This window comes from Bombina bombina, chromosome 1 (assembly GCF_027579735.1).
Source record: "Bombina bombina isolate aBomBom1 chromosome 1, aBomBom1.pri, whole genome shotgun sequence".
Classification (NCBI taxonomy): Eukaryota; Metazoa; Chordata; class Amphibia; order Anura; family Bombinatoridae; genus Bombina; species Bombina bombina.
Window position 1 is genome coordinate 544,224,793 of NC_069499.1, and position 12,556 is coordinate 544,237,348.

General features: G+C 41.7%; 1 protein-coding gene across 6 annotated transcripts in view; it reads right to left on the reverse strand.

The window, feature by feature from the left end:
- NBEAL1 (neurobeachin like 1) overlaps positions 1-12,556 on the reverse strand; it is a 759,124-nt gene that overhangs the window by 465,952 nt on the left and 280,616 nt on the right. For all 6 annotated transcript variants that reach the window (XM_053698681.1, XM_053698678.1, XM_053698680.1 and 3 more), the window contains 3 exons: positions 8,659-8,778; positions 8,111-8,414; positions 1,320-1,405 (listed from right to left, as the gene is read on the reverse strand). In XM_053698681.1, the coding sequence (XP_053554656.1) occupies positions 1,320-1,405; positions 8,111-8,414; positions 8,659-8,778 (510 nt within the window). The remainder of the gene's footprint in view (positions 1-1,319; positions 1,406-8,110; positions 8,415-8,658; positions 8,779-12,556) is intronic.

Here is a 12,556-nt window from a genome sequence, read left to right on the forward strand (position 1 = left end):
AATGTTCCCAATGATGATAGAAACCTTTAGGGACCAGATAGGTAGAAAAATTTTTGTCATGAAGGGAGTAGGTTAAAGGGATCTTATACACTAGATTTTTCTTTGCATAAATGTTTTGTAGATGATCCATTTATATAGCTCATACAGTTTTTTTTCAAATGTATAGTTTTGCTTATTTTTAAATGACATTGTGCTGATTTTCAGACTCCTAACCAAGCCCCAAAGTTTTAGAAGAATACTGATGTATACCTACTCCAGCTTGCTCCTGTTTGTGTAAAGGGTCTTTTCATTTGCAGAGGAAGGGGGGAGAGACTGCTTTCACTAGGTGTCCCAGTCAACCTAATCAAAAGTGCTAAACTGGGAGCTTCTAAGTAAGTTTTTAAAAGGTTTTACACTTGATTTATAAATCAGCATCTGTGCATATAATTCCTTATAGTAGTGTCTATTACATGCAGTTATATGAAAATTGGTGTATACTGTCCATTTAGGTCCCCTGGCTATGCTGTACCTGTGTCGGAGTACTTACAAATGTGCTCTATGTAATGTCACTTACCTTACGCAGCACCCCTCCACTGGCTTACCAGGAATCTCAATCAATGTCAATGCAGCTGCAGCAGTATCCAGTAAAGAGCCCATGCAGTGCAAGTATCAAGTACCGCAGAGGATTGCAGTAGGAAATACCTGAGTCCCTCGGGGGGAGGCTAGGGACGAGTCCCCACAACGCCTGAGGTTAGTTATGGCTGAAGTTCCGTTAGGGAAATGCTGTGCACATAACAGGGTATTCCTGTATCATTCAGCTGCTGTGAAGTCTTTGTCTTCTTTGTAAATGACACTACAAAGGGACTCTGGGTCTCACATAGGTTTGAGCTCTCAATTTGTAATCCATAAGGAAGTAGGTGAAACTACCGCTATTCTCAACCATCTCCTACGAGGCCAAGAACAAAACTAAGAGAGAGATGGGAGCTGGGAGGGTTTTAAAACTCTTGTGTGGGTTCTTGACTTCCTCCTAGTGGTGGTAAATATATCCCATATGTTATGGAGGACTGTGGACCATCATCATTTTACGAAATAAATAAACTTTCATAATTAAAATAGAGCATGCAATTTTCTAGTTTACTCCTATTATCAAATTTGCTTCATGTGTTGGTATCCTTTGTTGAAATGCATACCTGGTATGCTCAGGAGCAGCAATGCACAGCTGAGAGTTAGCTTGTTATTTAATTAATTTATTGCCCCTTTAAATCATCAAAGAAAAAAATGGACACTTATCAAGCAAAAATAAATCAACATATCTTAAAAAACATAATATCTTTGTTCACCTTAGGAGTGTAATAAAGAAGCAGTTTGCTGGGTAAATCTGCTAAGTCAGGTTCCTGTGATTTCCATGGACTCAAGCTATTAGGCCCTGAAAAACAATACACATATGAAGTCTTTAGCTCATTTATAGATTTATCAGTTTCAACAGTAATAGAGAAACCAGGACATTAAAATGGACTTCTCCAAATAACAATATTTGTCCTTTTCACTTTGTCCCTGCAGAGGAAAATGACAGTTCCATAATATTTTTTTTTTCCTTTACATTAATGTCACTGTTTTAAAGGGGCATTTTTTCTTTGCATAAATGTTTTGTAGATGATCCATTTATATAGCCCATCTGAGAGTGCTTTTGTAAAAATGTAGTTTTGCTTACTTTTTTTAATAACATTTGCTGATTTTCAGGCTCCTAACCAAGCCCCAAAGTTTTAGATGTATACTGATGTCTACAGATTCCTGTGGCTCCTGTTTGTATAATCTGTCTTTACATATGCAGGAAATGGGGGAGTGTCTGGTGTTTCTGTTTTCCCTGCCTAACCTCATCAACAGTGCTAAACTGGGAGCTCCTAAGTAAGTTTTTTAAAAGGTTTTGTACTGGATTTTTATATCAGTATCTGTGCATATTCGTCTTTATAGTAGTGTCTATTACATGCAGTTATATGAAAATTGTTGTATACTGTCCCTTTAAAAAACATTTTGATGATTTGGATGACTGAATTAATTTCCTATTTTGTTAAGCTGCTGCTCATGCATACATCCTATAAGTAACTATGCACATCTAGAAAACTTGATATATTTTTTTAAAAATTGTAGCTTTACATTGCTATCATGCATATATTATCGTGTGTGATATAAAGAGGTAGACCACAATGAGGCCACAACTATAGATTTGTATATTCAAAACCAAAATCTAATCAAAATTGGGAAGGAAATTGAGAAGGATTTGCTTAATTGAATAACAGAATTTATGTTTACCTGATAAATTACTTTCTCCAACGGTGTGTCCGGTCCACGGCGTCATCCTTACTTGTGGGATATTCTCTTCCCCAACAGGAAATGGCAAAGAGCCCAGCAAAGCTGGTCACATGATCCCTCCTAGGCTCCGCCTACCCCAGTCATTCGACCGACGTTAAGGAGGAATATTTGCATAGGAGAAACCATATGGTACCGTGGTGACTGTAGTTAAAGAAAATAAATTATCAGACCTGATTAAAAAAACCAGGGCGGGCCGTGGACCGGACACACCGTTGGAGAAAGTAATTTATCAGGTAAACATAAATTCTGTTTTCTCCAACATAGGTGTGTCCGGTCCACGGCGTCATCCTTACTTGTGGGAACCAATACCAAAGCTTTAGGACACGGATGAAGGGAGGGAGCAAATCAGGTCACCTAAATGGAAGGCACCACGGCTTGCAAAACCTTTCTCCCAAAAATAGCCTCAGAAGAAGCAAAAGTATCAAACTTGTAAAATTTGGTAAAAGTGTGCAGTGAAGACCAAGTCGCTGCCCTACATATCTGATCAACAGAAGCCTCGTTCTTGAAGGCCCACGTGGAAGCCACAGCCCTAGTGGAATGAGCTGTGATTCTTTCGGGAGGCTGCCGTCCGGCAGTCTCGTAAGCCAATCTGATGATGCTTTTAATCCAAAAAGAGAGAGAGGTAGAAGTTGCTTTTTGACCTCTCCTTTTACCGGAATAAACAACAAACAAGGAAGATGTTTGTCTAAAATCCTTTGTAGCATCTAAATAGAATTTTAGAGCGCGAACAACATCCAAATTGTGCAACAAACGTTCCTTCTTTGAAACTGGTTTCGGACACAGAGAAGGTACGATAATCTCCTGGTTAATGTTTTTGTTAGAAACAACTTTTGGAAGAAAACCAGGTTTAGTACGTAAAACCACCTTATCTGCATGGAACACCAGATAAGGAGGAGAACACTGCAGAGCAGATAATTCTGAAACTCTTCTAGCAGAAGAAATTGCAACTAAAAACAAAACTTTCCAAGATAATAACTTAATATCAACGGAATGTAAGGGTTCAAACGGAACCCCCTGAAGAACTGAAAGAACTAAATTGAGACTCCAAGGAGGAGTCAAAGGTTTGTAAACAGGCTTAATTCTAACCAGAGCCTGAACAAAGGCTTGAACATCTGGCACAGCTGCCAGCTTTTTGTGAAGTAACACAGACAAGGCAGAAATCTGTCCCTTCAGGGAACTTGCAGATAATCCTTTTTCCAATCCTTCTTGAAGGAAGGATAGAATCTTAGGAATCTTAACCTTGTCCCAAGGGAATCCTTTAGATTCACACCAACAGATATATTTTTTCCAAATTTTGTGGTAAATCTTTCTAGTTACAGGCTTTCTGGCCTGAACAAGAGTATCTATAACAGAATCTGAGAACCCTCGCTTCGATAAGATCAAGCGTTCAATCTCCAAGCAGTCAGCTGGAGTGAAACCAGATTCGGATGTTCGAACGGACCCTGAACAAGAAGGTCTCGTCTCAAAGGTAGCTTCCAAGGTGGAGCCGATGACATATTCACCAGATCTGCATACCAAGTCCTGCGTGGCCACGCAGGAGCTATCAAGATCACCGACGCCCTCTCCTGATTGATCCTGGCTACCAGCCTGGGGATGAGAGGAAACGGCGGGAACACATAAGCTAGTTTGAAGGTCCAAGGTGCTACTAGTGCATCCACTAGAGCCGCCTTGGGATCCCTGGATCTGTACCCGTAGCAAGGAACTTTGAAGTTCTGACGAGAGGCCATCAGATCCATGTCTGGAATGCCCCACAGCTGAGTGACTTGGGCAAAGATTTCCGGATGGAGTTCCCACTCCCCCGGATGCAATGTCTGACGACTCAGAAAATCCGCTTCCCAATTTTCCACTCCTGGGATGTGGATAGCAGACAGGTGGCAGGAGTGAGACTCCGCCCATAGAATGATTTTGGTCACTTCTTCCATCGCTAGGGAACTCCTTGTTCCCCCCTGATGGTTGATGTACGCGACAGTTGTCATGTTGTCTGATTGAAACCGTATGAACTTGGCCCTCGCTAGCTGAGGCCAAGCCTTGAGAGCATTGAATATCGCTCTCAGTTCCAGAATATTTATCGGTAGAAGAGATTCTTCCCGAGACCAAAGACCCTGAGCTTTCAGGGATCCCCAGACCGCGCCCCAGCCCATCAGACTGGCGTCGGTCGTGACAATGACCCACTCTGGTCTGCGGAATGTCATCCCTTGTGACAGGTTGTCCAGGGACAGCCACCAACGGAGTGAGTCTCTGGTCCTCTGATTTACTTGTATCTTCGGAGACAAGTCTGTATAGTCCCCATTCCACTGACTGAGCATGCACAGTTGTAATGGTCTCAGATGAATGCGCGCAAAAGGAACTATGTCCATTGCCGCTACCATCAACCCGATCACTTCCATGCACTGAGCTATGGAAGGAAGAGGAACGGAATGAAGTATCCGACAAGAGTCTAGAAGTTTTGTTTTTCTGGCCTCTGTCAGAAAAATCCTCATTTCTAAGGAGTCTATTATTGTTCCCAAGAAGGGAACCCTTGTTGACGGAGATAGAGAACTCTTTTCCACGTTCACTTTCCATCCGTGAGATCTGAGAAAGGCCAGGACAATGTCCGTGTGAGCCTTTGCTTGAGGAAGGGACGACGCTTGAATCAGAATGTCGTCCAAGTAAGGTACTACAGCAATGCCCCTTGGTCTTAGCACAGCTAGAAGGGACCCTAGTACCTTTGTGAAAATCCTTGGAGCAGTGGCTAATCCGAAAGGAAGCGCCACGAACTGGTAATGCTTGTCCAGGAATGCGAACCTTAGGAACCGATGATGTTCCTTGTGGATAGGAATATGTAGATACGCATCCTTTAAATCCACCGTGGTCATGAATTGACCTTCCTGGATGGAAGGAAGAATAGTTCGAATGGTTTCCATCTTGAACGATGGAACCTTGAGAAACTTGTTTAAGATCTTGAGATCTAAGATTGGTCTGAACGTTCCCTCTTTTTTGGGAACTATGAACAGATTGGAGTAGAACCCCATCCCTTGTTCTCTTAATGGAACAGGATGAATCACTCCCATTTTTAACAGGTCTTCTACACAATGTAAGAATGCCTGTCTTTTTATGTGGTCTGAAGACAACTGAGACCTGTGGAACCTCCCCCTTGGGGGAAGTCCCTTGAATTCCAGAAGATAACCTTGGGAGACTATTTCTAGCGCCCAAGGATCCAGAACATCTCTTGCCCAAGCCTGAGCGAAGAGAGAGAGTCTGCCCCCCACCAGATCCGGTCCCGGATCGGGGGCCAACATTTCATGCTGTCTTGGTAGCAGTGGCAGGTTTCTTGGCCTGCTTTCCCTTGTTCCAGCCTTGCATTGGTCTCCAAGCTGGCTTGGCTTGAGAAGTATTACCCTCTTGCTTAGAGGACGTAGCACTTTGGGCTGGTCCGTTTCTACGAAAGGGACGAAAATTAGGTTTAGTTTTCGCCTTGAAAGGCCGATCCTGAGGAAGGGCGTGGCCCTTACCCCCAGTGATATCAGAGATAATCTCTTTCAAGTCAGGGCCAAACAGCGTTTTCCCCTTGAAAGGAATGTTAAGTAGCTTGTTCTTGGAAGACGCATCAGCCGACCAAGATTTCAACCAAAGCGCTCTGCGCGCCACAATAGCAAACCCAGAATTCTTAGCCGCTAACCTAGCCAATTGCAAAGTGGCGTCTAGGGTGAAAGAATTAGCCAATTTGAGAGCATTGATTCTGTCCATAATCTCCTCATAAGGAGGAGAATCACTATCGACCGCCTTTATCAGCTCATTGAACCAGAAACATGCGGCTGTAGCGACAGGGACAATGCATGAAATTGGTTGTAGAAGGTAACCCTGCTGAACAAACATCTTTTTAAGCAAACCTTCTAATTTTTTATCCATAGGATCTTTGAAAGCACAACTATCCTCTATGGGTATAGTGGTGCGTTTGTTTAAAGTGGAAACCGCTCCCTCGACCTTGGGGACTGTCTGCCATAAGTCCTTTCTGGGGTCGACCATAGGAAACAATTTTTTAAATATGGGGGGAGGGACGAAAGGAATACCGGGCCTTTCCCATTCTTTATTAACAATGTCCGCCACCCAAAAAAAACTCTAAGCCATCTCCGTGGAGATGTTGCCTGTACAACGGCAAAGAGAATGACTGGGGTAGGCGGAGCCTAGGAGGGATCATGTGACCAGCTTTGCTGGGCTCTTTGCCATTTCCTGTTGGGGAAGAGAATATCCCACAAGTAAGGATGACGCCGTGGACCGGACACACCTATGTTGGAGAAAAAAAGCTAAAAACAGTTAGAAGCATAATAAGAACAATATGATACCCAGGGACCTGGGTTAATCAGTTCTTAGGTTGATCAACACATTTGACTAATTATAAGTTGTTTGAAGTGCTCAAATATTCATAATAAAGGACAGGTGTCTGCAATAATCAGATATTCAAAATAAGGCTGCAGAGAGCAACACAGAAATATGTATATTTTATCAATATGTTTGTCAGTTAATTAATTTGAATGTAGAAAAGTAATTTAAAAGGTTAAAGTAATTTCCAGATTACTACTGCATTACCAAGGGCAAATATGGCTTATATACTTAATTTATACTTTGGCAATAGTCTTGGGGCCAGCGGCCAAGGCGGTGAGTGGGTAATATATTACACAATATTCCTAAAGTGCCATCATGTGTTCTATTGCAAAGGCGATTGCCTTACTGTTTGCTTATGGATCTGTTTTAAAGTGAGTTTTCTTTTGCACATTAAAATTTTATTTCTTAAAAATCCTTTTCAATTATTCATTGCATTATAACTCAAATGAAGACCCTCTTAGAAAATATTGTTATATAACATCTAAATATGTTTGAGAAACATGATACTTTCAATCACTAAACTTAAAACATTATACAATAAACTCCCAGTTAACCGGCACCCATGGGGATTGGTAGATTCCAGATAAGTGTAGTTTATGGTTGCTTGAGAATTACTATTAAAAATAGGTCTAATTAGTTCTATAACCCATACTATACTATAACACTGTATTTACTTGATATTAATATTTTAATATAGTAAATAAAACCAAATGAATAATTAATATTAATGCCGCCTCCGTTCAATCCCGGGCACCCAGTGGCAGTGTGATGTCTAATTCTCAGACTGTCTTGTGCTCAAAACTTTCAAGAGCAGTTATGTAGGATCTGGTGGCATTAAATGGCTTGCTTTCATCTTTGAGAGCCCACTATAGAGAAAGGAAGCTGCGGAGGAACGTTAGTGTTAATTTTAATGTACAGGCTTGAGAGTGCCGGTTGCTTGAGTTCCGGTTAACAGAGTTTACTGTATATCACCTTGTTTATATATCTCTCATTTTATATTCAAGGCATTACTCCCCTCTTTTTAAGAATATTAACAGTTGGTCCAGTTTTGGCCTTTACTCTATGATTTTCTATATCATTCTGACAATATAGTTCTATCTTTTGTTTTACTACGCAGCTTTGAAAGTTAACTTTCAACTATTTTAACCCTTTGTTTATTATGTATAATTGTATAAGAGGTCCAAGAGTGAACCTCATATATACGAGCAAGGGAAAAAATAGGACTGTACTTTTGCATGATTCAGATCGGTTATATGATATGACGCAAATATTTGATGTGAGCATTTTTAATTTTTTCCATTGTTTGTGTATTTACTCTTATGTCCTCAATTAAAATAATAATTTTAAAAAATCCATTGTGTCATAATTAAAAACATAATAAAATAATTCAGACACGTACCAGCCAAATACAGCTCCTTCACTTGAGCAGCTTGCAGAACCTCATGAAATATGAGAACAGATCCAAGTTGACCTTCTAAGGAAGTTGGTGAACCCCACTCACTATCCTGGGTCCCTGCCGAAATGAACTTGGTCATTGAATCTGTTTTTCCATGTGAAGAACCCCACGAGGGGGATGACAGAATTCCACCAAACGATGACCTGTTGGATGCACTTGGAGGAGACACTGGTGGATCAGGAATCTGAGAGGGCGGTGGAGTGTTTGTCCTTTGTCCAGCGGACCCAATGCAACAGTAAGTGAATGGCTATAAGGTAATACAAATTGCTAAATATAAATAGCCATAGTAAACAAAAAGCTTTTTTAAAAAAAAAAAAAAAAAAACAAACCCCCAAACAATGGAAACTGTCCGATTATCAAAAAATCAATTTTATTTTGTTTTCCCACCAATCTGAGTTTCATCATGACATATAAGTCTCCATATAATTTGACAAATAAATAATTTTGTTATGAATAAGAGAAATAGTTGCAAGTATTAAATAAAAACCTACTTCACTCATAGAAGGAAACTTGAGTGGTGCAGAAACTTTCTGTTGCCCGTTCACATAGATATTTACAAGACTTTGTCCAAATGGTCTTTTTCCAGGAATGTGAACAATTGTTACACTGTGCTATTAAGATAAAGAAAGAAAATCAATTATTTAATGATCAAAATCAAGGGGTGTATAGTCTATACATGGCTATCAACACACAAGTTATTGATGAACAGTGATATCAGCTTTTTTTATAGGACCTCAAAACTTGGGCGCCTACCTTAATATCCCAATTAAATGAAAACATCACAGCAGTTATTTTAAAAGGTTTCCTTTTGGATATTCAGAGAGTTCCGGTGGGCGGGCTTAGGAGTGAGCAGCAGAAGTACGGAGCTCCGTGTCCCATGGACTCTAAATTTATGTTATATAGAGTTTACCACCTGCAAATAGGGACAAATATCTGAGCACAGAGTGAGCCCTACGCCCGGTGATCTTTCCATGGCAGAGACAGCTGCCCGGAGTGGAGGAGTCCAGTTCTAGCCAACCTCCATAGAGATTGTGAGAGCACGACATCGCTCCACCACCGGAACGCCACGTCGGACATTGGCTCAACAGGAGCGCAACCCAAGCTACACGGGGGATTTTCGGAAAGCGAAGATTGGAGGCTTACTGGTGCGGCTGAAACAGACCTAGCGGAGAGATAAAGGAATCCGGTAAGAGACGCAACCTGGTTTAGCGTGACTCCCGGAGGTTCTCTCTTGCTGCCGACCCCGAACTTCTAGCCCCCGTAAGTAGACCCCTATGTGAGCACAGCAGTAGGGCAGGGAGAAGACGAACAGAGACTGTAATACCCTCAGGCCTGCATATTTCTCTCACGCAGTGAGAATTCTTTTGGCGCAAAACCCGGCGCCATCTTTAAGACCGGACAATACTGGGTCCCAACGCGGCACCATTAAAAGTAAAGTAAGGCTTTGAAACAGGGCCCTAGACATCATGGAGCCCTTTGTTTTTGCTTTTGGGCTAACTCTTGACTCAACGGGCGTTCCCATCTTGCTCAACCCGGACGCAGGCTTTAAGAACTGCCACATTACACTATTTTGAGTGACAGGGTCCTGTATTGTATAACAACTACCGGACTGCCACCTGGTTAGGCACGAGTTCTGGATTGAGAACTGCACGCTGCATCTTACACCCTGAGGCAGTTGGTGTTACAGTTTGAAACGACAGACCCGCTACAATACTGGGGTAATAGAGACACTGCTTTTACAACTAGCTTGTGAATAGCCCATCCAGCAGACAAGGGGACGTCTGAGGATTTTGATGCAGAACTTTGCACTAAAGGCCTTCCCTTCAGCCACGTGTCACGGCCGAAACACGTTATAACTTTTCTGCAAAAGTAATATTGCACAGTAGAGTACACTAACTGGCCTATATTATTGCCTGTATTTTTATTTTTATTGCAATTCTCTGCTGCGGGAAGTGGTGGGATCTCCTTAGTCCTATGTTTGCTAGTGAATCCCTCTCCAGTGTGTATGATATGTATGATTGTGAGAAGGACTGAATGTAGTTATTGAGAGGGGTGATTACTGCCTGGATATAGACTCCAGCCTGTTTCTAGAGAATATATGACAAGTGAGCCAAATGTTGGAAATTGCTTATAAAACTAACATCTGATAATTTTCATGCTGCAAAACATATATTTCCTGGTAACAGCATGTTGTGCTGTGTGGTTTAGACTGTCTGATTTACATCACACCTTGAATTATTGTGTTAGCTCATACTCCTGCTGCCTGGGTATAGATGATAATTTGTCTCTAGAGAGTGTATAACAAGTGAAAGCCACATATTGGGAGCTGCTTACAAAACTTGTATCTGATGACCTTCCTGCTAACTACCACACTTTTACAACCTGTCATGTAACTATCTCTCTGTTGCAGGTCTTAAAGATTTGAGATTAATAAGCTCAAAACATATTTCTTCTGGTAATAGCATGTTATGTTACATGGTTTAGATGTATAATCTGCATTACACTTTGAATTACTGTGTTAGCTCAGTCATACTTCTGCTGCTTGGATATAGGCTCTAATTTGTTTCTGAAACTGTGTGACAAGTGAAAGCCACATATTGGGAGCTGCTTACCAAAATCTGCATCTGATAATCTTCCTGCTAATTGCCACACTCTTACAACCAGTCATATAGCTATCTCTCTGTTGCAGGTCCTGAAGATCTGGGATTGTTAAGCTCAAAACATATATCTGCTTGTAATAGTTTGTTGTGCTGTCTGGTTTAGACAGTATAGTTTGCATCACATTTTGATTTGCTGTGTTACTACACTCGCACCCTTACAACTCCGGCCCTGCTTTCCCTACTCTATGGGTACATGGAGAGATACTTAACCAATCATACAATGTCAGGCCGCAATAAAAATAGTGAGAGCAGAAACAAAGCTGGAAATGATCAGGCCACCCAGAGCACCAGCACAGAGCCTTTTCAGGAAAACCTGATAGATACTCACCCTATAGTGAAACAAATTTCTATGCTGTTCATGCCCAAGATGGATAATTTACAGAGAGGGGTAGACACGCTCACTGATGACGTTAAACAATTCTCAACTAGGGTAACAGAGGCGAAGGGTAGAATATCTGAGTTGGAGGACAGTAATGCAGCTAATGTTAATAAAATTGAGAGCCTTGAACGACAAGCTTTGACTCTACAGCTAAAAATAGATGATCTGGAAAACAGATCACAACGCAATAATGTGCGTCTTCTAGGATTGCCTGAAACGGTTAAACAATCTGACATACTTCAATTTGTAGAACACACTTTGCCCACCTTGCTAAACATCCCAGTGAGAGATTTAGTTGGTGGAGTTGAGAGAGCGCATAGAGTGGGACCAAAAAGATCAGGAGCAGACAGGCCACAACCCCGCCCCATTATGATTAAATTCTTGCATTTCCAAACTAAAACAGCCATCATGAGAGCGTACAGAAATATAGACAAGCTGACCTTTGAAAATGCGCGCTTGCTTTTGTTTCAGGATTTCTCCGCAGAACTCATGCGGAAACGCAGGGAGTTTTCCCCCCTCTGCTCTAGGTTGCATAGGAAGGTAGACAGGCCTTTCTCTTATACCCAGCCAGGCTGAAAATTGTCACCTCACGGGGACCAAGGTTTTTTGACTCACCCTTGGAAGCTCAGGAATTTGTGGAGAGAGGGGGACCACCTGCACGTAGCCCTGCACATAGCCCGGCAAGGGAACAGGAGGGGGGGGGACCTAGGTTGAAAGGCCAACAGGTTGTGTGATTAGTGCATAAGATTTTAAGCTGCACAACTGATTTTATTATACTGTACATAATGGCTAGGAAGTTTTTGGGGAAGAGACAACCGGTGATATTTTTGACGGGTTATGTTATAATATGCCTTGTTTTTGCCAGTAGGGTCCTGCTTTCAGGACAAAAACGATGCCACTTAGTTCATCTGAGAAAGACAGTGGACAGCCACAGGTCCTGCGGTGTCGATAGACCCTTAGTCGTTAACCAGGGTGAGGGCCCTAGGGGATCAAGCTCTCCCTCTTGGGAAGTTTGTGAAGTTTTTTTTAGACTGTTTGAAGTTAATTATTATTTTCAGGTTTTTTTTACTTGCATATCAAAGTTGTTGTGATAAGTGACAAGATAACAACTCTTCTTTTTCCTTACATAGAACTACTTTTAATTCAAGACATCCATTGGGGTCTGGCGGTGGCTCATAGTATTGTAAGGCTGAACCAGGAGCCTGTAAAATGCGGTGAGAAGTGTTTTTTTTTTTTTTTCTTCTTCCCCTCTTCCCTCCCTTTCTCTCTACCTGTCTTTTTACCCCTATGCCCTTTTTTTTAGAACAAAATTCATACACCCTCACACTTGCAGTCAAAACATGCCCATGG